The sequence below is a fragment of the Gymnoscopelus microlampas genome (assembly GCF_963454915.1).
Source record: "Gymnoscopelus microlampas genome assembly, chromosome: 6".
Classification (NCBI taxonomy): Eukaryota; Metazoa; Chordata; class Actinopteri; order Myctophiformes; family Myctophidae; genus Gymnoscopelus; species Gymnoscopelus microlampas.
This window is the reverse complement of record NC_139943.1, coordinates 27,329,757-27,357,625: the sequence shown is the minus strand read 5'-3', so window position 1 is coordinate 27,357,625 and position 27,869 is coordinate 27,329,757. Positions and strand designations below refer to the sequence as shown.

Below are 27,869 nucleotides of genomic sequence, written 5' to 3'. Positions count from 1 at the left end.
AAAAATCGTAACCCGCAACTTCATAAGCAACCTTACAGAAAAAGAAGCCCAAAGTCGCTTATAATCAGCCGACATGGCAACACTGGATTGGGAGCAATTTGCTTTGCTGGTTGCTAATCCGGTCTGGGTCTAGAACGGATACGGTAATGGTAGGAGCATGTAAATTTGTATTTAAAAATGACCGGATACGATAGGTGGGCTCTAGACCGGATCACGCTGGTTAATTCGGAATGAAAACCAAGTTCTCCGTGTTGATCGCGCATTCGAGCTGTCATGCGTTGCGTTTTGAGACATGATGTCACATCCGGACAAGTTATGGCTGCGTCTGTCCCAGAGATCGGCGTGAAGCCCCTTCAAAATGCCATGAAAATGGCAAAAATAGCAATCCAGCTGGATGCAGGGAACAGACATAAGGTAGTACGTTGCCAGGCCTTGGATTCAGCTTCACTGATGTCCACGAAACCGTTTTATAACGCTTAAATTACCGGTTGTTGATGTAAACAGAGACAGACGGGAGGGAGGGATGCTCTGGTAACAGGATAGGTGGGCACTAGGGACATCTGGGCACCTCCATGTCAAATTGGCTATTTTATCAAAAATGTTGAAAAATATAATCTATAGTTTATTATTTCTACAATTGCTACAAAACCTGTATATCCAGTCATTTTGGGGCATAAACAAGAAGTTCTAGGATACAATTAAGTCTGATAATGATACTTTACATTACTTAAGACAAAATAGTCAATTTTACATCGAGGTGCCCATGATGTCCTGCTCACCTATCCTGTATCCATAAGGATAGAGGGCTGTACACCTATCTGCCATGGATAGTAGCTACACAGACTAATTCATGTTAATTAATGTGTGTGTGTGTGTGTGTGTGTGTGTGTGTGTGTGTGTGTGTGTGTGTGTGTGTGTGTGTGTGTGTGTGTGTGTGTGTGTGTGTGTGTGTGTGTGTGTGTGTGTGGGGAATAATGGCAGTGTGTAACATACAATATTCGCTATTTCTCTCTAGGAAGCCTACTGTGAATACTTAAGGAGCATCAACTATATATCACATGTACTTTTGGAGGATGCTGCCCCAAAAAGTAAGATCTGTGTAATATTTAAGTATCAGGGTTTATGCAAACATTGTTACGGTCTACACATAAGAACTTAAAAGAAACTGGCACGCAATTCATTTGGGAAATTGACTTATCCATTATAGACCGAATCATCATGACATCACCAAAACCAAAAATGTATTTCCTGGTGGATAATGACGACAACGTCGCATTGGAGCAGTATACTTCATCATTAGCCTTATCTCTGGAAGAACAGAACACTTAAGATATTGTTACTGACTAATAGAAATATACTATTTTGTTCTGGACACTTTATTTTATATTGTGTAAATGTCTATAGACATTCTACCCGTTTGTTTACAAACATTCTAGGTCATTGGCACCTTTATATAATTTACATGATGCAAATGTAGGTAATATGGGAAACACAGAAAATAAAAGCAAACAATCACATGTATTACCTTCCACTTGGCCGTCCATTTTATTTCTGCTTAAATCTTGATTTGAGCTTTAGTTGGACATCCAACAGCTTGTGGATCAGTGGATGGGACAAGCCCATACGTTGTGGACAAGTGATCCCTTACCCACATTATGTATCCCAATACAAATTGCATCATGTCCAAATGCCAAGAGAAAGCATTGATATACAGTAATATACCTATCTATTGGAATAATAATGCAGAAGTCACATTTAAAAAACACTTTTCATGATTATGTCTCTCATTTGTATTTTGTGCTTATTTCTGGCCTTAGGGGAAGGAGAGATGGTCGGGGCGGAGGTGGAGAGGATGCTCCGGCTGGCTGAGCAGTGTCTTGAGCGAGCCAAGTCATTCATAGGGAGGACAGAGGAACCGCCTGACCTCTCTTCCTCTACCTCCCCTTCCTCCTCACCTGTCCAGTCTGGAGCACGCAGTCGTCCTTCCACTGTCCATCCAACCACCGGTATTCAAAACAATGGTGAATACATTTCCTACTGCCTTTCAGTCATCTAATCAAAAGCATCAGTGTTATAAACAGAAAGTAATCGGTGCTAACATGCTGAAAGGCCGGTTGTGAATCAAATCCAGCTCATGTTTGCTCACATGACCTTATCCACCAAATCACCTCCTCTTTCCCGTGGCCTTTTTCCTGTTCTCTTCCTTCATTTCTGATAGTTGCTCCATGTTATCCTCCTATTGATACAGCAGAGGTCAAAACACCCAGCCCTTCAACGCCAGGTCACCGCAGGGTGTTGTCAGAAGGGTCTGAAGCCAGTGGGGAACCGTGCCCTTTTCTCCCTCCTGAAGCCTTCCAAAGACTACAGACGGTGGAGTCACAGGACACAAGCAGAAAGTAAGGGATAATATGTATCAAGGAGGCCTCGCAAGGAGTACAAATATTGCTGCATTCCCCTATGTGACCTGTTGCTCCATAGGGCAGTGACCTGTTATGATGACACTCAATCTCACACCATTGCATATATCAGAAATCAATATCAATGTAGAATTTTACCACTGAGTCCAAAGGGCCACATCACATGTGGTAATTCAGGGTTAACATAGATAGATCTTAACGCTTATTCTTTCCTAGTCCTAGCTATTATTCTCTCTCTCTCTCATGCCAGGGACCCCCCCCCAGAAGAAAAAAATATTTCTCAAAAATAGCAGATGTACAAGCTCACAGTGGTTCATGAAGAGACCCACTGTGAGCTTGTACATCTGCTATTTTTGAATAGCCAAAGTATAAAATATGGATAAGGTGGTTTAAATTATTGTGATGATATATTAACTCATTTAGCTGGGGACCCGGGACCCCCTAGAACGCCCCTAAGGACCCCTGGAGGTCCCCGGACTCCACCTTGAGAACCACTGCTATACACCTCAGTGATGTATTGGTTAATTGTGTGTGTGTGTGTGTGTGTGTGTGTGTGTGTGTGTGTGTGTGTGTGTGTGTGTGTGTGTGTGTGTGTGTGTGTGTGTGTGTGTGTGTGTGTGTGTGTGTGTGTGTGTGTGTGTGTGTGTGTGTGTTAGGGAACTGACGCCCATTGAAGAAGCATCACGCTTGAATCAGAAGTTGAAAGCCAATTATGAAGCTCGGCTGGCAAGGCTCGCTCCTGGTCAAGCCTACCAAAAGACATCTTTGGTTAGTGAGTGTGTCTCGTTTGTACATGTACACATGTCCATGCATCCCCTAACCCAATCCATACAAATTGATGCTCACTGTTGCATTGCGAAACCAGGTCATAACCTGCATTCTAACACAACACACTCAGTATCTCTTGGAGTGCTGCAATTTGTTCCTTCATAGCTCGGTCAGATCACAATGCAGGCCACATTGCAGCAGTGTCCCTTCTTTGATTCCGATCATATGGATTCTGAAAATGAACTATAACTGGGATGGGCAACCATGCCTTTAGATTGAATAGTCAATCTAGACTGGCTTTTTGGTTTTTCACAGAGCATTGAAAACCCAGACAGAGATTAATTCATGGTATCTCTGTATGTCTGTCTGTCCGAACACGTCTTTCTCCTCAGTGGGTTGAGCAATTGATCTGAACTTCCACACAGGGATTGACCATTAGCCTAGGAAGACAGCCACAAACACTATTTTTCACTTTCCCCAAATTCAAGCTGTTTATTAGCGTTTTTGTGAGTTACAGAGCATGCGCGGCCACGGGCTCTGTTGTCACAGTTACGGTCCCCCAGGCTATGGGACCAGCTCTGTTGTCACAATTAAGGTCCCAGTGGACTTCGCTACGGGGCTACAGTACACACACTCACACACAACCCCAGTGCACATACAAGAACGGCAGCAGTAGCGACAGTGCTACAGTTATAAAGGACTTTGGACCGTGTCCACACAACGCGTTTTATATATAGCGTCCATAGCGCTCGCACAGAAGTTTTTTTTTTCCACAAACGCAATGTTCGCATGAACGTCGTGTTATTTGCACAAATGGCTTAGCTGCCTGAAAAATGTAAGCATGGACTTCTCATAGTTGTGGTAACAACTTCCGACTCAACGTCAGGTAAATGACCGGGTTGTTACGCATAGCCAAGATCAAATGAGCAGGCTCCTCTCTCCTAAAGTTTCACTAAGCATTTCAGTGGAGCAGCGCACTTGGTACTCGGCTACTACTACTTTTAAACCACAATTAACGAGACGACTCGACAGTACTAAGAATGAGTTCAGGAAGACATGCCAAGAGACAGAAGAGGCAAGTCATTTCTACACAGACTGGGAAGATAATATTTTTTCGTCATGTCACATGGACGTATGGATGTATTTGTCTCATCTGTAACAACTGTGAAGCAATGGCGAAGAAAGGAAACTTGGAAAGACACTTTCTGATTCCAGCGACCGTGAACTGAGAAAGAGGAAGGATTAAAATCTCAGCAGCAGTCTGCTTTCGGTTGGTAAAGTTCATGTGACCACTGCGGCCTTCTATCGTGTGTGTCGTGTTCTCGTCAAACACAAAATAATTTTGGGATGGCGGTATATTGATGGATTATATTGATTATACTTGATTATACTTTTCTCACCAGTTAGTCCAAATGTATCTTTTATTACTAATATTAAATCATTGACTTATTCTGTTAGGATTCAATTATTGACTTGTATTATTCTAATTGGCAGCACTGTCTGGCACTTGTAAAACTTGTGCCCATGCAAAAAACTATTGAGGAGGGAGACCACTGTACAATGCAAAAGAATAGTTTTATTGCCTTCAAACAGCTATTTTTACAACTTTTTGTTTAGGCAAACGAACAATTGGCTTAAGCAAAGCGTTTCGAGTACAAGAACTCTTCCTTAGGCAGCAATGGTAAGCGTGTGAAATCATGTCAAATATATAGGGAAGGGGTCACATCATAATCACTACAGGCAGGTAAGAGTGTGGTCTGTGATAGGCACGTCAATGAAGATTGGGGGGGGTCAATAAACATTACCATTAAGCCTGCCACTAGTCAATAGCCAATACATACATCCAAATATACACATGCATGCACACACATACATGTAAACACACACACACACACACACACACACACACACACACACACACGCATATATATTCATACCTGCATCATATTCATACCTGCACAGCATACACATATACAAATATACACAAAGAAGACAAGAGTCCCTTTACATAGCACAGTCAAAGCATCAATACAAGGATAAGCTGATCAATAACAAAAGATACCTAATCAATCAAAACATTGGAAGCCCAAGGACTCATCCTAAGAATTATGCAATGGTGCCATTTCATTCTTTTTGTTAGCCATTATGTTTTTCAGTGCTTGTTTATAAAGTGATGTAATTGTTTTTTTAGTTGACTGTGAAGCCTGGCTCCAACACATCATCCTCCATTTCATGGATTAGCATCTCTGCTGGTTCACAAGGGGTTTCAGCCGATACATAAATGACTGTGTCATCTGTTAAGTTATCGGTATCACAATGAAAACTAATTTTCAAGAAGAAAGGCTTTAACTTTTTACAGGGGCCAGTTCCGAATTGCAGCCACCTGTAAGTGCTCTTTTAGAGCGGCTTTGAAGGAGTGTAAGGATTCACATTTTTTAATGCATCAAGCGGCATTCCTTGAAAGAACTTTCTGGCCAAAACTACATATATATATATTTTTAAATAGTAGGCTACATTCCAAAAACTACGTATGCACTCGTAAACCTAACTATTAACTTGAAGTGAACTAAAATCAAACATCTCCCACTGTTAATCCCCACTTACCCCTGGGAGTGGATACAGGATAGGTGGTCACTAGGGACATCTGGGCACCTCGATGTAAAATTGTCTATTTATACATTTATAATTGGCTAAGTATACACGATGTGAACATGCACGGTACATCATTATCAGACTTAATTTTATCCTTCAACTTCTTGTTAATGCCCCAAAATTACTGGATATACAGGTGTTGTAGCAATTTGTAGCAATTGTAGAAATATTACACCTTAATTGTTGAATATTTAAGGATGTTCTAATCATGTATACTTTACTTGACTTAAAAACATTTTCCAAATGTTTTATTATTTAACATTTTGGACAAAATGGACCATTTTACATCGAGGTGCCCAGCTGTCCCTAGTGTCCACCTATCCTGTTACCCCTGGGAGTAGTGGACACGCCCAGTCATTCATTCATTATTCCAGGCTGTTTGCTGAAGCGGGGAATGGGGAGCGTTGAAGATTAGCTGCACGGTTCACAGATAGCGCTAAATATCATAACGTGTGAATATAACACAACTTTCTCTCTGCGCCAGTCGCCACATAGTATCCTTGGTGAAAAAGCAACAGTCCTGGCAAAACATTAAGAAATGGTAAGCGATGCGATTCGCATTGATTGATAGATCTCATCAAACTTTTCTTTTTCGATTTCATGTAGAGACTAGTTAACTTAATCAATGAGAGAGTTCATCATGTTATTCAGATACGGAGAATGTTCCGGCGTGCTCACCGTCAAATGGAGCCTGGAACTCTCTGGAGAACATTAAAGACATTTGTAAAGGTAAAGTCAAAGGTAGTTTGGTTCATCTGCCTCTATGAGTCGTGCGTCGCATCACCAGGTACATTTTGAGAATGGGCGAGACGCAATCGGTTCATATTGTTTGTTCTTGTTCAATATTCTGCACTGTACATACTTTGGTTGTTAATGAAGTATACGTTCTTATTACACCAAACAAATATTACAGTTTGATGGTTGAGGCAATGTTGATATAGTTTTGTAACTGTCTTTAGTTGTGTGGTACTATTCTAGAAGAGGTTGTAGCCCATCAACAAAACTACTGTTTTGACTGCACTGCACACGATATTGATTGGCATGGAAATTGGGCTGAAACAATGTTTTGATTTCTCATTTCCTTTCCTCTTGTAGCAATGGCACACCAGGTGGGATCAAAATGAGATCTATTGCAACCCCTAGAACACATATGATATCTGATCATATGACAGCCATTTCATAGTAATCACTGCAGCCCATGTTGAGTTCTCAGTAACAGAATAACGTGTAGCACACACACACACACACACACACACACACACACACACACACACACACACACACACACACACACACACACACACACACACACACACACACACCATTGCTCTTTTATTGGCCACGATATCCTTCAGCAGTATGCTAGGAAAAATAACTGTAGGTCTTAAGTTAATCCTTGTTTCCTAATATTGAATTGATTTAACCAACTGTTTAATCCAAGGCACAAATGTTTCCTATAGTTGGCCTTTCTTGAATACTGAATATCTTAAAATGCATTTCAAATGTTGAGATTTTTATTTATTTTATTTTAGCTAAGTATAGGCCTATATAGTGTATGAAATATATTGTACAGGCTTAAAGGAACATTCTTTCTTTTCCCCTTTGCAGACCTTGTCTCTTCAGAGGCAGATGATGGAGAACCTCATCATAGCCAAAGCAAGACAGGATGCTGTATCCTCATTATGTGTTTGGGTTACTAGTCTGTGTATTTCTTGCACCATTCCAGTCTCCCACAAGGCCAAGTGTGGCAACTTATCACAGATTCTCACAGAGCACTCTCTTTAAAGAGATTTGAAAAGGCATTCACTTTTGGGAAATTGCATCCCTATTTTTGGCATTGTCATTATAGCTGAAAAATTGCAGATCTACAAGATCATTGTGATCTGACCCGTTGTGAGCTTGTAGACAGCTATTTTCTAAAATACAAATATCCACCAAAACGCAAATATACCCCAAAAAAACCCTTATCTAGGCTTCATGGTCCATGTGGTAAAGGCTAATGGATTCCTTAATATTTGGTAATGCGATCAGCTTCAAAGAAAGATGGAGGAAAGAAGGCAGAGGTTGCAGGAGGAGGCTAACAGGTACGTACGTGCGCGCGCATACACACACACACACACACACACACACACACACACACACACACACACACACACACGTCCCTTGGCTTGAATTCAAATATTCTTCAGTTTATTATTATTAGCCTATATTTTTGGGGGGCTTTTCTGCCTTATGATAGTAGGCAACGGGGAGTGACACGCAGCAAAGGTCATCAGGCTTGAGAATCGAACCTGTGGCTTGCTGTCAGGCTTTACAGCCTATTGTATGTGCGTGTCCTTAAACGCTAGGCCATCAGTGCCCTTATTATTATTTTCTGTCTGCCAATCTACAAGCTCATAACGCGTAGATGTGCTATCACACCCATAACTTACCGGTTAGCAGGGCAAAGAAATAGCACAGGATGTCGGTATCCTAGAACAGTTGACAAAGCTGTAAAGTCAATTTAAAGGGTGCGGCAGATGTTGACCTTGTGGTTGTATGTTCATTTTCGAATTGCAGGAGATTTGCAGCATCAGGGACAGTGACTCCTGAGGAGCAAGAGCAGAGAATTCTTTATGCCAATGTTCTGGAGTATGAGCAAGACCATGTGAGTGTTTCTCATCTGCATCCTTTAGAGTACCATTCAAAGAACATTGGGATTTGTCAGAATTTGAGCAATATATTATATTGATATGAGATTTCAGTAGTTTTCTATTTAGCGTTCTGTGTGGGTGTCTATTTGACTTGCAGGATTGGCCTAAATTGTGGAAATCCAACATGACGAATACTCCTGATGATGCCACTTTGGTTTCAGGACTCGTATCATACCTGCTCAGGTACTGAACATGTTTGACCTCGGTAAGGTGTGTGTTGTGTACTCAATATGAACAGTCAAAGACACCGCCCCCCCCCCCCCCCCCCCCACATCAACAAACCCCACCCCCAACATTGCTATTATCACAGGACGAGTAGACATAAACATATAGACATTATAGTGTATATTACTCCCCACACACAAAATGAAGCATTTATTTTAAAACAAAATGGAAAGCTGAAAATGAAATGAAGAATACTACTAACAACATCAGTTGATATCCGTTATCAAAATTGAGGAATAGTGTTCAGATATACAGGTGATATGCTGTATTGAAAACTAAAATCACCCTCCACTAGTCAAGATCATTCCAGATATAAAAAGCTAGTCTTAATCACAGTTTAGCATGGGCATAATACTAATCAATTCGTAGGAACTTAAATGTGACAAATGGTTGCCAACATTTCAGAAAGGAGGAAGCCCCGGTGCCTTTTGTTAACCTTTTAGCATAGCGTTTGTAACTGTACTGCCATACTGTTTTCAAACTTGTTAATAAAGTAATCGATCAATCAAAATCTTTTATGTGGGAGCCCTGTCACTGACTGTTAATACACTTCGAAGAAACAAGTTATTGGCCAAGAATGCAAGAAATTTGACTTGTGCATTGCTCTCAGACATGGAAATTAGGAGAGAAAATATGCCAGCGTGAGATTGTGGACATTAATATGCTATACTGTAGATCTGTTTTTCTAAATGTTTGTTTCCTCAGCCGTTCTGATCACCCTGTGATGAAGCTACTGAGGAGGCAGCAGTACAGAGTGTACAACAGGCTCTATCCAATCGTTAGTAAAGGTCCAACCTCCTACCCTGCTCCGTCGCTGAAACCCTCTTGTAGTTCCCACGGTCTGCTCCCCCCAGGTATGGCTAACAAAGCGATGACAGGGTCATTGAGAGGAATAAGGCTTGGTATGATCCACCTGCAGTGTCAAATGGCCATTCAGTGAGCCTATGGTGCTCACCGTACGTTCATGGCAAGTGTGTGCATGGTGCATGTGGTTCAATCTGTGTCTGATGGTCTATAAACATACTGTTGGTTCTTTTTATGCACTAATTTACCCTCATCTCTAGCACTTGGCCTGTAAGGACATCATTATACAATCAACTGATAGCACACACAGTGCATACTGTAATCCAAGATTAATGGGAACAAAATAACATGATATTAAAAGAAAATAGCATGCGTTGCTGATAAAACTTTAGGGTTTGGGTTAGTTCCCAGTGGGTCATAGGGTTTTTGAAGAATTTTGTCATATTCTATGTAGGCTATTTTTTGTGAGGTTAGGATACAGAATTTAACTTGACAGCTGCTTGCATCGACGACGAGGTCAACAATGCATGTAATTACAATGCATGTAATTGTATCTAAAGTTGAATGAACCACTTGAATAGTTAGTCATGTGATAGGGGCATGACAAATCAGGCAACGCCATGTTGTGACTGGAAGTGAACGTGGGTGTCTGCGTCATCATTTTCAAAAGGTCTCGGTTTAGGCTGTTTACAATGCAATGCTAGAGTTTTGACAACAAAATTGGGTGAGCAGTGTTTTACTTCTAGCAGTGTTTTTACTAATTACTCCTTTTTAAAGGGTACAAAACACCAGTGCAGTGTGGATGCTAGCAAACATCAAAAGTTGTGTTTTCAAACTAAAAAAACTTTTACATCTGGATGTTGCTTGAATAGATATCCCTGAGGTGGAAGGTGGACAGGAGTTACACATGCCTGTGGCGCTGGACCGGGATAACTCGTTTGAGGACCTGGAACAATTCTTGACCCAGCTGGACTGGGCTCCATCTCACGACACTGGCTCGAATGCAGACCTGATCCATGATGACCCATCATTGCAGCCGGGACTGGAGGAGAGCCACATCCAGGAGCTGGAATCGAGAGCGCTGAAAGAACACCTGAAGGCCATTGTCAAAGACATTCATATTGCTATCGGTGAGCATGTTGAGAACGGGTCTGTTTGTGTGGTTTTATGTCCAGATATGTGGTGCATTAAAACTGAATGCTGCTTCTCATGTTTAGTTCTGATTCTGGGGACAGAAAGCATACATAGTGTAGCACAAGATCAGAAATGTATTTTGTCCCTAAACCATTGAATGCTTTATAAACAAACGGTAGTATTTTGAAATCAATTCTTTGACAGACAGGGAGCCGGTATAAAGTAAGAACTGGAGTGATATAGTCCAGGTCCACTTCCTTCACGTTTCATAACTCTTTGATATAATCTTAGGGTGATAGTAGGCTGACTTTGTAAATTGTTAATGTGGCAGTTAAAATTGAGGTCTGAATCCATGACTACACCAAGATTTTTGTCTTGGGTTATGGTTTTTAACATTAGCGATTGAAGCTGAGCGCTGAATTTTTAAGCTGATCTATATGTTTTGGTTGTACCTTTTCTTTGTATTTCAGACCAGCTGCTGTCCCTCTGTTTACTATCCTTTGAGTGTCTGAACACAGCCAGCTCAAAGGACCTGTGTGTAGCCAGCATAGAGGAAGCTTTTTTCAGACCACTGTGGAAGCCCCTGTTGGCTCTCTTCAGGTAATCTCTTGAAATGGCATTGCTCAAAGTCTGGGTTAGTTGGGATGTTATCTGGCAAACCCAAGACTTGTTTTCTGGTGTCCAGGTTATGTTTTATTTTAATGTTGAATCTAGAATTAATGGCCCTCATTTATCAAACTTGCTCAGACTGAAAAACGGACGTATGCCAAGATCACGTAACCTTCAGGATTTATCATTCTATCGTCACTTTGACTTAAGCGTTCGTTGCGTTCAAATCTCACGTCAGCTCCTCAGCTCGAAAATGTTTACACCTTAAGCCCTGTTTAGACTGCAGTCAAATCCGATTTATTTATCATATCCGATCTTTAGGACCGACTGTTCATACTGTTATTTTCAAGTGATCAGATCGGATCTGTGTGTTCAGACTGATTTTAAACAACCCAGAGCCGCAAAGCACGACCTATCTGCTTTGGTTGCTGTGGTAACGACATAACGCGACGTAGGTGCTAGTTGCTTGCTTAGAAATGCAACATAACAGACAAGCGACAACAACAGAAGACACACAAAAGTGCATGCATGAAAACGGTGGAAAATGGACATATCTCAACTTCTTCCGTAAAATAATACTGTTATTGTTTTGTTTTCATTACGATTACCCCTCGGACTCGTAGATCAAAATCAATTCTCGCACTCTCTAATGACGTCAGTGGGTCGCTCTGCATGTGACGTTTTGGACAGTTATGCGACTTGGGTGGTTGGAGCAGGTTCGAGCGTTCAGACTGAGACGCATCTTTAGAATTTTTTGTCTCAAGTCGGATTTATAAAAATCTGATTCCATGTGACTTTTCTGTTCAGACCTCATGAAACAAATCGGATTCCAATCTAGCTGGAATCTATGCTGGATTGTGCTGCCAGTCTAAACAGGGACTTATTTAGACTTGTGATGCAGCATAGTCTAACAATCTGTCAGGCATCTGAACACATTTATCAACTCCCAAACGAATGAATAATTATGTGAAAAAAATATGGACGATTACTGTCTTATGAAATTATTTATATTTCCAAGTGTACAAGCAATTAAAACCGAGCAATCAAAAACAATATAACATATTTACAATGTTACAAGTTATATGCTTAATCATTCACCCTTTTAAACAAGTCATACACGATACAGAGCCACCTACCTGACAGAATCGCCAAGCTCATCTTTATGTTTATTTAGTTCTTATATTACGTGATTTAAAAAGTATCTATGGAATTTTGAATGGGGAAAGATCTTCATGGCCCAGGAGGCGTGGGTTTGACATCAGGACTTCGGTACTCTATGCATTGGAAACTGCTGTTTAGTTTAGACTAGTTGCACTCAGTGATGACTCTAAAAACAGAAAGATGCTTGTTGGTTACTAGAAGAGTTAATGGTTTGTTTTGGGATATTTAACAGACCAGTTCAGGTTTTATGTGGTCATATGTAAAATTAATTTGTACCACCAGAAGGTGGCACTATTAATCTAGAAATGTAGTAGATCTATGCTATTCCCTTGTTATACATATTGTATTTTTCATATTAGACTAGTATAATCTAGCCTTTATGCATAAGAGCAGTTGGACTTTCATGTCATTATACAAATATAAACATTAACTTTTCAAGGCATTGTACAAATATGAAAGTGGATGCGTCTTACAGGCATAATGTAATCAAATGGTTTTTTTAACGTTTCCACCGCTGCTGTGCTTTGTTGTACCACTGATTGTCTATATTCTCATAACTATTTCCCTGCATTGGTTTTGGATTGACATTAAACTCCAGTGTTTTGTCTTATATCTGTGGTTATACAGGAAAGTGCACAGGAAAAGGGAGCTGGCGTTTGAGCACAGTATGAAGCTGTGTTGTGATGCATCGCCTGAAGATGTGGGTGTTCCTCTGAAACTGTTCCCACAGGATCCTAGCACACTGAAAGGTTCCTATCCCTATGAGTCTCCAGTACAGGAGTTGAAGCTTCTATGTAAAGAATGCAGTCCACAGAGGAAGCTGGATTGTATTGGTGAGTCACAATCAATGTTTTTGTGATTTTGTTTAGATTTTCCCTCACAAGATGCCTTTCAGGGCAAACATCTGCATCTCATCTGAGTCATATCTACTCTGGATACTGTTTATTCTCTACCCCATAATGGATATTTGAGGATATCCAGATCATACAAATATTTTGATATATTTTTTGTGTGTATATTTTGGAGACCACCATCAAGTTTGATGTGACAAATTATAAGCAACACTGTTAAATATTTTTTGAATAACCCCTTGTGGGCCATGTTGTAAATACTCACAGCCTACACTTATACACTACACTACACGCTATATTTGGGTGTACTTTTCATTTTGCTACTTGTCTCTTTATGCATTTCTACATCACACACACACACACACACACACACACACACACACACACACACACACACACAGAGTCTCTTGACTGTAGAGGGTAGTAAAATGTAAATAAAAACACCATTTAAGGCAAACAAAAATAAAGTAATCGGGGGAAAAAGTAAAACGAGTATGGGGCTTAGTAATGAGTGATGAATGTTGTGTAACCTTTTGACATTCACATTGTCTCGCACCCAAATTTTGTGTATAAATCAGGCGTTAGTCCCACCCGTTGGCATGCATCTCTAAAGCAGGATTTACTCTACTGCTAGCTAAATTGAAATTTGGGTAAACTTGGTCTAACCCTGGATTTTCTGTCTCACAATGGTGGATCACTTATTACCAGGGTGCATCACCACACCTAACCTCTTCCAGGGCAGGTGGATTTGAAGCAGTTGCACAGTAATCAACTGTCAGAAGGGCCATTCAGTCCCTGTTAGTGCTGGGCTTCCCTGGTACACTCAGGAAATGGCTTCACCTTTCCTAGAGAATCCTGTAGATTTAGGATCACAAATAACTAAGAGCACTTCACAGGGACAATTATGCTGAGAAGCCACTGGATGCAGCAGGTGGACTATTAAATCACTCAGTTAAACATCTAATAATGTATATATGTACAGTGGTCCTTGCTCTTAGAACTCATAAATGTGTGGTTCTTTGTGAGACAGGACCCCAGGTGGCTCCACTTGAAGGCACTTATAGTATAATAAAATTAAATATTTAATTTTAAAAGAACAGTCCCGAGTGGGTGCCAAAAGCAGAGTGGTTAAGGTGTGTACCACTTAGACTCTGATGCCTGACAGGTTCGATACCCAAGCCCGGCAAAAAAAAAAGTAACAGTCCCAGATGCCAGTTATCTGCATCTTGGACCCCTTTACTGTTATGTACTGTCTATCTTGGATCTCGCTCAAATGGTAACTTATGTTTTGCAGTTAGAACATTGCGTTTGATCTGTGCCTGTGCTGAGGACTACAGAGGTCTCCACGATGGGGATTCTGCACCCAAAACGGCTGCCATGTGAGTGACAATTTCCTCACCATTACTGATGAAGATGAACTACAATGTTTCGCTCTCCATAGGAAGCACACAGCCTACCAGCTAAATGAACCCACCCTAAATTCACCTAGTCCAACTCTCACACGAAAGTTTTTTTTTCTAGAAGGTGACTCCATGCTTATGATGCTTTTGAAGAATAGGGAGGGGACTTCCCTGAAACCCAGTAGAGGTATTCAAACATTGAAGGCCTCCCTCCTTAGAAGTTGTCACATCTCATCAGTACTCGGTTAAGCCCAGCACAGCAGGGGGCTGTCCTAGGTCTACATGCCCCTCTCTAGAGTGCCTCTTCCTGGCCAAGTCTGAAAGTGGGTCGTCAAGTCTGCTGGATCTGACCCAAGGCCCAACAAGGTGCTTAGGGAGTACAACGGAATGGCCTTTGCTGAATACAGGGTGATGCAGAGTCATTTCAGGTGATAAGCTTAGACTTTTTACAGGGGCCAGTTACAATTTTCAGCCACCTGTAGGTGCTCTTTTAAAGCGGTTTTGAAGGAGGGTAAGGAGTCACACTTTTTTATGCCTGTTGGTAGAGCATTCCACATTCTGGTGGCATTAGAACGAATTTGACCCCATTTTTGTGCCGAAACTGGGTTCAGTGAGATCAGTGGGTTTCCCTCTGGTGTTGTGTCTTTTATGCTATTGAAGCACTGTCTTGTTAACTTAAGAGTTCTGAGTGTTGGGAAAAGGGAGCATAACTTGGTTTGCTCAAATAGAAAGTCTGAAAACGTAAGCTTGATTGGAGATTTTAATGGGACCCCAAACAGACAGAAAACCAATAACATTCCAGTTCAGAACATTTGGACTAGGGGCAATAAAATAAGTCATGCAGCCTGAAAAGAATCCTGCATTGTAAAAACATCTCTGCATTTATCTTGATGTCTCTCGCTACTATACTCTTTGTTTCACATCCCACCTCCCACATGCATTCTCGTGTCCCCATGTGTCCCATTTTGGACACTGTTGTTTGACTGGGGCAGTGTCTGCTGCTCCATATCTGTCTCCTTCTATTGGAGTGACGATCAGAGATGTTTCAAGCCTCGCAGTTATTCCGTTTTCCCTTCTTGGAATGAAATGTCTCTGCTAATTCAGGTTAATCTAAACTATACAAGATACCTTTTTAGCTGAGTTACAACTTGGGAATCACTGAAAATCTGTGGGAAAATATATCTTTCTTCTTGCCCTATTAACCAACTAAACCCTCTATGTACTTAGTTGACCTCAGTCCCCCTGGGCTCTATACGAGGGACGCTTCTTTGCACCAAATCCTTTGACCGAAAATAGCCAGTCTACAAGCTCACAGATCTGCTATTTTCGCCTAATGATTACCCAAGAATAGGGATGCTAGGGTTCATGTGTTCAAGAGAAATTAATTGTCACCATCGAAAATTGCGGTGTGAACAGAAAGCATTATATTGGCCTCGGTCATTTCAAAGTTCTAAATCTGCAGTGGAACTTTTTAGTCACAGCAGTTCTATCTTATTTTTAGGAATGCTTTAATGTAACCAGTGGCTGCTGGCAGTTCTGATGCAATGACACAGAAGTGTGTTTTCTCTTTTTTTTTCCTCTTAATTTGATTGCGGCTTAGTCAAGGGGGTAATTTAGGACCGTATATTTTCTTGCCTTCCATCTGGCTATGTGCAATGTTTGTTTTTTAATCATGGTTAGGTATAAGCCCAGATGTTGCTGCTTTTCTTAGACTACCGGTATGTAAAACCAGTGGCAGTTTTCAATGTGTTCAATTCTAAAAACATTCTGGAAGCAGTTAAAGCAATGTTGAACTTTGGTAGAACCATGGGGTTTTATAGCTACCTGGGCATGATGTAAGTCTAACGTTGTCCGTCATCTTTATCCGTTTATCGGAAGCAGTAGCGATTCCTTTCACTCTTATTGCTTGGGCCTCATTCGTAAAGCTCTTATTAAACTTTTACTATATTTTAGTGTAGCCCTGCTCATAAGTAAATGCCAACGTAGAATTCACAAAACGTGCACAGCCATGATTTGTGCGCAACCAGATGATGAATCCCACCCCTTGGTAAATCAAATATGCATTCACGTGTCAATTGTTTGCAAAGAATCAAACTCAATTTTAACCCTATACAAGGCATGCACCGAAGGAGCGTCTGCAACAAGAAGAGGAGCCTGCTCCGTAATACAACAGATCTACAAGCTGACAACGCTTGTACAGCAGCTTGTAGATCTGGCGTACCATGGATTATCAGCTGAACATTGGTGAGAGTGAATAAATTGCTTTCATGTATCAATGAAAAGAAAAATAATAGGCTAATATAGAATGGTAGGATATTATATATATTACTGAACAACTGCTCAGTGTTCACTGCTCACCGTTGCTGAGGTGTTAGAAAAAATGTGTAGGCTATTTGTGTGGTTAAAAAAAAGGTCTCAAAGTCACACTTAATGCAAACTAACACAAGGTGCATTCTGCCAGTATTTTAAAGTCCTGGGATGTAGTTTTGTCTTTTTTTTTTGCCTATTTCACCTACTGGCAGAAGTGTTGATATTATTTTGTTTGACATACCGATTTTTGTTGCTAGTCTAGAGTGCAACAAGTCAGTCATGGATGGTTAATATAACATGAATACAACAGTTAATTCTTCCCAAATTACATACCAACCACCAATTTTTCGGAAGGTGCGGTTCGATCCTCGTCTCCTCCAGGCTATGTGAGCATGACACTTAACCCCAAACTGCTCCCCTATGTGCTCACTGGGCGCAGCACACTGCTGGGTCAAATGCAGGGAAGTAATTTCATCCCAGGGATCAATACAAATATGTGCTAAAATTTAGATTTTTAGACTTGTTTTACCTATGAGAGTGAATGGAGTTCAGAAGCAATAGATAGATACAAATATATACTGTATGGATTCATAAACAATGTATAGGGCATAGCAGTGGTGGCCATTTTGTGGTTACACATATCAAAAGCCCATACATTTTTCTCATAGGAATTCCCGAAAATATTTATATAAATTATTTTAAGCCTGGAACCAACCCCTTTGATTATGTGTCAAAGAATATTTGAATATTTAATAATATATACTATAAGTACGTTTTTTTGCGGTTTTCAAAAAATGTTTTGACACAGAATCAAATGTTATATGCTCATGATTCACCAGGAGCCTGGATAGCTTGGTTCCAGGCTTAAAATAATTACTATAAATATTTGAGGAAATCTCTAGGAAAAACGAATGGGCTTTCTAACTGTGGAACCACAAAATGGCCACCACTGCTATGCCCTATAGGCCTTCTACTGTACCGTTTCTGACATTCTGTCACATCACATTTTCATTTTCCTTAAATTTTCTTTTCTTTCTTTCTTTTTTTTAAACATTGAAGCTATACAATAGCAATTCCACATTAATCTTTTCTTTTGTTCTTGACCAATTGGTTGCTGGATTTCCTCCTGAGCCTTTGTCTGGTTCAATATCCTTTCTACTCTCGCTTTCATTCTTTCACTCGATTAATTGCTTCTCTTCCGTTCCCTCGCTCCCTACTTTGGCAGTACATTTTTACTGCCTGTTTCTATTGTCCTTAGACTGCATGGATGCATTTCATTCGTAACTAACCCATCCGCTTGATCTCGTTGAGTGTGTAAATCAAGTGTTCAGTTGTGGAAATTCATTGTAAGCTTGGAATGTTGAAACACCAGTTTTGATTTTGAGTTTGTGTGTTTACAGTAGTTGAGACTATTATTCAGGGTTGTGTGTGGGCTGTTAACTCCCTGTGGTCATGGGCCTTTGTCCACACCTCCTCAAACCTGCACGCGCCAGGATCCAGTTGCATGTGGCCGGGTTAGTTTAGGGCCAGCTACCTACCTTCTCACGCAAGCTAGCAGAAGATTGGCTAGCCCTGCGTGTGAGTGCTGATAAACAAGTGGTCACTGTCTGCAGCTAGGGAGAATGCTATCAAGCTTTCATCATCTGTTAGGCCCTAATTCATCCTCCCAGCACATCTCAGGGGGGGAGAAACGCTTTATCACTTCCATCTCTGAACATTCATCCCATTTGGAGCAGCATTTGATTTAGTTTCCAGCCAATCCCTTGGGACACACATGTCATCATTCCCTGTAAAAGTCATTCTGTCTATTCTCCTAGCTGTGTTTATTTCCCTCTCCGTTCCCATATAGTTTATGTCATTCCAACCTCCTCTGCTCACTTCTCTCTTCCCTCTGAATCTTTTCATAGCGGTGCCGATGACTTGTTGCCCATCCTGTCCTTTGTGGCGCTGCGCTGTGAGTGTCCTCAGCTCGTGTCTGAATGCGCTGCCATAGAGGAGTTCATTCACGAAGGGTGAGTATCATTATGAAGGGGGAAATGTTGAATGGAGCCCTTCCTCCTCCTCCTTGCTTTTAGTTTGCAAAATAGATTTTAGAAACACATGATTGCTGGTCTCTATGTAGATGCCAAGGTTTCCTCAGGTGAAAGCTCATATCATAAGAAGCGCTGTCTTCAGCATCCTTCACTGGGACTTGCCGTAGATGTGTCATATCAGCTTCTCCCTGAAGTGTACATGTGTACACTGTCACCAAATGTAAACATACAGCCACAGTGTTTGCATGTACATGTCACTGTTTTGTTTTGTTTGGTTTAATACTGTACATGTGAGAATAACATGCACAGTAAAGTGGGACATGGGTTCACAGGTTGACAAATCTACCCTGGCTATCTGGAGGTTGCGTGTCAACTTAGACCACACCCGAGAGGTCTGCTTGCAACCGTGAAAACAGCCTGATATAAAAACAGGCTGGTTAGATTGGTAGTGGCCAAGGAATGTCGGGATATTCAGGGTTTGGTTTTCCTTCCCTATAAAAATACAAATAAAATCCCACTTGATGTTTATGGGTGGCAGTGGCTTGAGTTAGAGGCGGTCGTCTGTGAGGCAGAAGGTCCTTGGTTCGATCCCCGGTTTCATGTCGGAAGTGTCCCTGAGCAAGATGCTTAACCCCCCCCCCCCCCCCCCCACTGGATCACTACAAATGCCCTTTAATACACTTTATGCTGCTCAGTGGTTCAGAAAACTTCAGACGAGGCAGGAGGAGTCTCAGGGGCTCAATGCCTTGAGGAGCTTGTCCCCTGGAGGGCTGATCTTTTGAATGCATTTTGTTGGACAAACTTCAAATGTGCAATGTACAGTGACAAACTAATGCCCCAAAGGAGTGGGGACAAAATTATTATTATTAAGCAGACCTCCACTGTACCAGCTTAATGGATGAGTTTGTATTGCTTGTATGTTTTTACATTTCTTGATGTGTAAGTTTAGTATTTGAATGCCAGCATAATGGGTTATCTACACATTTACATTGATAGTTATTTATGCATAGTCATGCAATGTCCTGATCGTAACCATTCCAGCAGTTTTATGATAGGCATTCTATTATCTCTTCTCCTTTGTCACCCACTCTGTCTACATCTCCCTCCTTCTTTCTTTCTTGTTTCCTATCCAGCGGTCCAGCACTGGCTCCTGGCTCTGCATGCTCTCGTGTCTTGGTCTCGTTAGTGTAGGGTCAACAAGAGTTGACATGTACTCCAGCGCTTCTCTGTCTCTTGTCTTCTGTCTCTGAACAAACCTCCCTGCTCACGAGTCTCCTCTGTCTCCCTCCTGCCCTCCTCCCTCCTGTGTGCACACAACGAGGCTCTTTTAAAGGACAGGTCTCGCTTACTGCATCATTTCCTTTGTTTGCAGGCCATGTAGGGAAGTGTAAATGATTTTTATTGATTGTAGCAAAGTCAGTGAAATGAAAGGAGACTGCAGTCAGCTGAGCTCCTCTTTGGAAAACACTGTAGAACAATGAACCCAAAATCCATCATTTAAATGTAGAAATGGGATGGATGTGATGTTTGTGGAACGCTTGGGATGTTGTGGTCAGCTGTTTAGGCACATGCCTGTCTGCCCATCTATCGCAGTGCCATAAAGGTCTGAGGTCCAGTCATCTGCATCCGATTGAAGCAGCTTTTTGCTATCCGATTTCCCAGTAATCTGATTGGATCAACTGACTCTCCATCTCTTTTCCAGCTATCTGATTGGAGAGGAGGGCTACTGTCTGACCTCCATGCAGAGTGCCTTGGCCTATGTTGAGTCACTGCATGCAGAAGGAGCGCAGCCTAGTGCAGCCAAGCTCGCTTGATACAGGTGAAGTAATGTCAAGGCTATATTCAAGATTTTCCTTTTGTTAAATGGCAAATGTATTTGGTTTTGGACACAGCCGTGCTGAATAAATATAGAACCTATCGTAATAATAAATTGTATTCTGATAGATGAGATACGTAACATCTGTGGCAGTAGTAGTAATACAAGTTGTTCAAATTCACAGTGAAATGTCTTAACGGCGTACATTTACCAGTTTGCCGCTTATTCTCTTAACACATCAAAGATAATAAGTTCCACACACTGGTTAGATGCTCCGCTTGGTTTTATTGCGCTCTCAATGTTTTCCATCACCAGGTCTTCATCTGCAATTTGATCTGATGGTCAAATTCATCTGAGCATCTAACCAGTGTGCAGACCTTATTATGTTTTTTATTATTATGTTGTTGTCCTACACATGCATGCACTATCTTTCTATAGTATACTCTTCACCCAATCTCAAGGGCCCATTTCACAAAAGCAGAATTAAGACATCCCAGGGTTTAAGAAAATGCCAGGTTTGACCAAGTATAGTCAGTGCATCCTGGCTTATTCTGTTCCACGTAGGCCAAGCTAGGTTGAGGAGGTATGAGGTGAAGCCAGGTTAAAGTATTATTATTGTTATTATTACTTGTGCAAAGCAAACAACGTTTTGACCACGAATAGTCTTCCTCCTAAATCCTATAACTCCTCAGGTTTGATCAGTAGCCTAAAGAATCTACATAGTCCCGTTAGAAATTCAACCGGAAATATAGCCTAGTCCATTAATGACTCGCATTGGCAAGATATTCCCAACCGAAAATATCTCGGGTGATTGTGGCATTCAGTTATATTCCACAAATAGAAAAATAGGTCAGTCATCCTTAAGCGACAAAGTATGGTCTCACATGTGTTAACTCGTTGAGTGCCATTAACGTGTTTCACGTGTTTCACCGCTATGGTGCAACGTGCCATTAACGTGTTTCAATTGTTTTTGAAAAAAATGGGGAAAAAAAAAATTATTTTTATTTTTTTTAGAACCCAAGATATAATTATCCAAAGATTTGCAGCACCATCCACTCCTTGTTTAACTTATAACTGAAAAAGGCTGTATCTCGCTTTTTTTTTTACTTTGAAAAAAAAAAAAAAAAATCTAAATCGCACTGGCCAGAAATAGCCAGAAATAATTCGGCCACTCAATGAGTTAACAATCAATAACAGTCACAGTGGCATCCCTATTTTAGGCAGAATGTTTCAATAGTTAAAGGTAGGGTAAGTGATTTACTTTGGTTCAAATAAGTGTTAAATAGCTCTATATTCTGATAGTACTCATTGCTATAGAGTCTATAGCAATGAGTACTATCAGAATATAGAGCTATTTAACATAGAGTGTTCGTTCAGTAAAAGGAGTCTCCCATGTCTCTCCAGCTCTTCATTAAACAGAAAAAGCATTTTCAGTACTCTCTCCTGATTGGCTTAAATGTGTCACTTACCTATTCTGTTTACTAAAGAGCTGGAGAGACCTCTGTGACCGAACAAACGCTCTGTAGCAATGATAACTAAATTACTACTATTACCAAAAAGATCTCTCTCTCTCTCTCTCCCCCCCCCCCACCTTTAAAATTCAATACTTTGTAAGCTTATAGAAATCTCCATAGTATATTACAGTATGTGTCACTGCATTCATGAAACCAAGTCATGGCTAAATCCCAGTTTAATCTGCTATCTAGGTTTTATGAAATGGGCCCCATGCCAACTTTCATGAAATTTTAGTTCTGTATTTTGGTTGGTAGAGAGAAGAGGGGAAGGGGGTCATAGAGAAACAAATAGTCCTAGAAATGCAATAGACCAGCTAAAGCCTATTCATTACAGATTTGGTTTGTACCCTCTGTACAAAACATTCAGCTACAAGAGTAGTGTATTCAGTCCTACTCAAAGAGACAGAACAGGCACGGCGGCGGCGAGTACGTTTTAGAACCTGACATCCTCAGTCGGCCATCCCCAAAACTCCCAGTGACACAATGATTCCACGGCAACCAAACCTTTGACTTAACTGAGCGTTGTGCTCATCAGAGCTGTCACTTTGCTGCCGGGTCGCTGGGTTGAGTAGAGAGGGGGCCGGACATTCTCAGAGCCGCACACTGGAATAACAGACTTAGAAGAACCTCATGACATTGCAAACATAATAATCATCTGCATATGAGGTAGACGTTTAATCCAAGGGTGCAATATTTCAAACAGATTTAGCTCTGATTTACTGTATCTCCAGTATAGACAATCCATTATGAAAATGTCATAGTGCTTCCACATGGCATTTTTACAAACCACCTAGTGTCATAAATTAAAACCAAAAAGCAGTCTTATGGCTTATGTCTGCACATCATTGTCTCGCCAGGCCAAAGGCAAGGGGGGTAAATACGTTTTTACCCCTTTCGGTTTGTCTGTTTGTTTGTCTGGGATTAAACTAGCAAACTGATGAACCAATCATCACACAATTTGTCATGCACGCTGCCAGTAGGCCAAGGAAGTACCTTCATGCATCTTTTATTTATTTGTTTGGACCTTTCATTTTATAATGGACTTGAAAGAGGAAAGCATGCCCAAATATGGAGTCTTACATCATAGATTACATCACATCTATGACGAGGCACAGCTTTCTAGATGGAACATTTAATGCAATCTATAAACATGCAAATTATGAATTGATGCAAGCCTTGTTGGTCATGTACTACAATGTTTCGCAGTTCAAATATGATTATTTTGGGGGGTCCGGCCTGAAAAGATTTAGAACCACTGATGTAGTACAGAGATGAGTACAGAGACAACTTGATATGTCAACATAACCAGTTCTTGGTGACTAATTCTGTACTTTAATAGATATTTTTCAGACAGCTGTAATATTGTTAAATGATTTAACTGATTATTTTTGTTATCATTTAATGTTCCATTTGATCTATTCCATCATGCTACAGTTGATGAGTCACGGTTGACTATCACATCCCTGCTCTGCACTACAGGACAGTCGAAGCTGAACCTGCTGCCCTTTCCATTGCTGTGGTTGCATCCATGATATTAACCAGACACGGGCGGTATACTCTTCAGTGACTATATGTTTTAGTTTAAGTTATGGGTTACAGAATGGATTAGAATCTTATCCTGTTTTTTGTTTTACCTCCATTTGAAATCGGCGTAAGATTCAATGTATTTTACAATCTTTCCAGCTCTGGAATGAGAAAAGAAGACGCCAACCTAAAAGTAGCAGGCGATTCTTTGAGTAGTATTTTTGGGGTTTGTTCTCATAGTGTAAGTATTATTTACAGGTTTCCAAGTGTGCCTAAATTCATTTAAAACAATGTGAGTACCATAGAGAATATTAATCTTTTCCGTTATTTTAAGAAATGCTTTGATGACAGGAACATTTTACTTGTTTGGATAAGAGTTCTCTCTCTTTTTTATCCTTGCATTGTATGTTTGAGCAGTTTTAAAATGACACCATCAGAGATCATAAAATATGTGTGTGTGTGTGTGTGTGTGTGTGTGTGTGTGTGTGTTTGCACTTGGGAGGTAAGGAGTTTAGCAGTTAGACTACCTAGAATGACCGAAGACCGTAACTGAGTTTATGCAATCACTACATTTATAGAAAGACCATAGGAGATGTGCCATGCCAAGGGGCATAGGTGGTGTCTCTGAGAGATTCTGTAGAATGAGGGACTGTAGGGAACATGCGTAGAACTTCTGACATAGTGTGCATAAAGGGTCTTGTTTTCATAGTGTTTATAATGTCCATTTTATTGATGAGGCATCAGTCTGTATAGAGGATTCTTACAAAGGCAGAAGTTGAACAAATGAATATGATAATACATATTGTATGTCTGGCACTTTCTTCGGTTTGTCTACCTTTTGAATTCCTTTCAGATGAATTCTGCTCCTTCTACAAATCGAGAGAGGGTATGAAATATGAATGCGTGTATATTGCATGTAGGATTTTTCTTTAAGCCACAGGGACTGCAATTATGTGGGGGGAAAATACCTTTTCATGTTGATTTATAAGTGTTTTCAACATGAGATGTTTTGCAGAAATCTTAAATATGTCCACGTGTTTTTACATCATCGTCATATCATTTGGATTGTTTTGGAAAACGTACAAAAGTCTTAACTTATAAAAAGTGGGCATTAGTTGGGTGATATCACTAGTTTCACTTTATCATTCATTATCTTTATATATTCTTGAATTAAATGTGCCCGATGTCAAATGGTAATCATAGGTGAGGTGGGGGGGGGCAATCTATAGTGCACAGACTTCATTTCTCCAATCCCCACCTCTCCCCACCTTTCTGTGAACTATTTAAATAACAGGGTGAGACCAAAAGCATGAATTTGAGATTTCAGTTGTGGTTCACAATGCAGCACTCGAGGGGGGGGGGGGGGGGGGGGGGTGGAATGTTAATCTAATTTGTGCATACATTAGAGAGGTTGATTGCTGTTTTCACTCTCTCTTCGTTCAAAGCATTGTGCTTCTAAATACAATGCAGAATAAAGTAATGAGGGCCCACTTAAAGAAGTTATGTACACTCAAATCCTTCAGTGTTAATTTAACTCCAATTTAAATTGTAACAGGCTAAATTAATATAGTCAATTATGTATGGTAAATTGCTAATATAACTCAAACAGAATGTCCTCCTTTCTTTTTCCACTAACTGTCTTACTTAAAAGCATAACATGCTCATACTGTAGCTTTTTTTCTTTTTATTCAGTCATTTAAATCTTTCAGTTTACCATACAACATTTTTTATTTCAGATGGGTCCAGAAAAGAATGTGAAAATGATCAGATTAAAATTGTGTTGGATTTATATAAGCTTCTACTTGTGTTGTTTGACATTAACACCAAAAATATATTTGTTTTCATATGTTAATGTTTAATTATAATAAAAGGTCAGGAATCTAAGGTGTATTTTACTGTGGATGAAACCGCCACAGTAATGCTACTAACAATTGTCATTGTTTTACTTTGCTTTTGAAAACACATGAATGTATTTTTATTTTATTTTATTAAACTATTTGGATGTGAATTTATGTTAATGTAACTGTTGAGTGCATGTGTGAGAGAGAAGACAATAAAGAAAAAGGGAGAAACTTAAATGTGCATGATGTGTGTTGCAGAGACATTAATCTAAATAATGGCGCTGACTACACCACTTAACATAATATTGCACTCAAACAGGGACTGTATAGTGCAGCCCTCGTAAGCTAGATATAACTTTCATGTATTTACAACTTACTCTGATTCTCTACAACTTATTCTGGTTGAGAGGAATGTGAAGCAGAAGTCCCGTTTCACCTCATCACAGTCCAGACAGATAATGGACTGTGAGACTGAGTTTGTAGATGTGCTATTTTGGGTATAGGACACAGTCATACAACTAAGTATAAACCTTGTCTTTACATATTATTCAATGTGTACACCTCTACAAAGGATAACGGAGCACAGAGAACATCTGTTGTTGGATGTTTTCTGATATAAATGCATCAATGTAACGACTTGCATCGTTCCTGACTTGCTGGTCCTGATTTTCAGGCAGCTATGCGGCCTTCAAGTCCTATATTGTGCTGATCAGAACAATTGCCACTAAGTTATGGCCATTTGAAGTGTAGTAACGCTAGTGTAGTTTTTTGGCGTGAGTATTCCCTTGTCTGTCCCCTGAACAGTGCTTGTGCGAAGTTCGGTGTGGATTGGAGCAACTGTGCACCCGGGGGACGCTGTCGTTCTCCCTGGGGGGCTCTGACACATCCCCCTGATGTGACTATTCTCACGGCAGACACCTGACCAGTGTTTGTGCCAAGTTTGGTGCGGATTGGAGCAATGGTGCGCCTCGCAAGTCTGGATCTTACGTTTGTGACGTCCACTGTCGACCCATTAGGCAAAAAATATATATTTACTCGCAACCAATAAAGACAGGTCTGCGACCCAAAATGGGCCATGACTCTGTTTGAGAAACAGCGCTCTGTCTAGACTACAGAAGAAAAAACCACATGCGTCACTGACTCAGGAGTCGAGATGCCTCTATCATCCACCCCTCCTCTTTCACCCCCTTTTTGCTTTCTTTCCCTCCATCTCTCTCTGCCTCTCTCCCTTTTGATTAGTAACACTGCAGAAAATGATTTGTCACACCATTGTCACATTTTGGCCTCATGTGCTGTACAATGCCACATTCTGAACCAATTATGATTGAGTTACTGAGAGAGAGTGTGAGTGAGCAGGGCTGCATGCATGTGTTTTTGTGAGGGTGAGTGAGTGTGTGTGTCCTGCTCTGAACTGTGGGGCACACCCTGACCCTGAGATCGCATGACTGCACGTTCCTCTTACCTCAAAGCTAGCCATCGATAACATGACACAAGCCTCTTGAGTGTGTAAGCCTATAGTGGTTTCCAAACCACCACACGTTCAGCCAGCTGTTATTAAATAGATATTGGTCTGATTCCATCCCTCTCTCCCCCCTGTCACCATTATGCTATGACTGGTAGTGACTTACAAGTCCCAGGAGAGGATCTCATGAGGGACCACACGGACACAAGCATGCATGTTGTCCCACACACAGACATAACACTGTTGAACACTTGCACCTAAGTTTAACCACTTAAGCCCTATATACTTTGTTGTACAACAAATAGCCGATCTACAAGGTAGATCCTTTTTTGGGGGGGAAATGTTTTCCTAGAAAGTAGGGACACCAATTTTATGATTTGTTTGACGCTTGCCAAAAGTAGCTGATTGATCATGTTTTTCAGTTGAAGTATACTGTATAGTGTATATTCGATTTTATACATAACACCTATGCACGCCTTCCCACACAAAAAGTGGATCCACTAACTATCAGTTAAAATCTATTCTGCCTTGTGGTGGCCACTGGCCTGTCAACGTGAGACTTGTTTTTAGAAAATGAAAACTTCAGCTTTAGTGACGTCTCTCAGTCTGCAGTCTCACGAAATGTGGAGTGCAATGCTGCCAAGAGCCAGTATTT

The 27,869-nt window shown here is 40.7% G+C and overlaps 1 protein-coding gene across 2 annotated transcripts; it reads left to right on the top strand.

Annotated features, from left to right (window-relative positions):
- The first annotated feature begins 296 nt into the window (after positions 1–296).
- vps9d1 (VPS9 domain containing 1) lies at positions 297–25,948 on the top strand. 2 transcript variants are annotated; one of them, XM_084058960.1, is made up of 17 exons: positions 297–414; positions 1,016–1,088; positions 1,818–2,021; positions 2,249–2,396; positions 3,074–3,185; positions 7,446–7,508; positions 7,869–7,921; positions 8,397–8,484; positions 8,628–8,713; positions 9,461–9,609; positions 10,432–10,689; positions 11,164–11,293; positions 13,091–13,296; positions 14,609–14,693; positions 18,932–19,036; positions 20,760–20,876; positions 23,822–25,948. In XM_084058960.1, the coding sequence occupies exons 1-16, from the start codon at positions 316–318 to the stop codon at positions 20,869–20,871; spliced, it is 1,971 nt and encodes a 656-aa protein (XP_083915086.1). In that variant the 5' UTR covers positions 297–315; the 3' UTR covers positions 20,872–20,876; positions 23,822–25,948. The 2 variants fall into 2 exon arrangements, with proteins under 2 accessions (XP_083915086.1, XP_083915085.1); XM_084058959.1 differs by having other exon boundaries at positions 2,219–2,396.
- Positions 25,949–27,869: the final 1,921 nt, after the last annotated feature.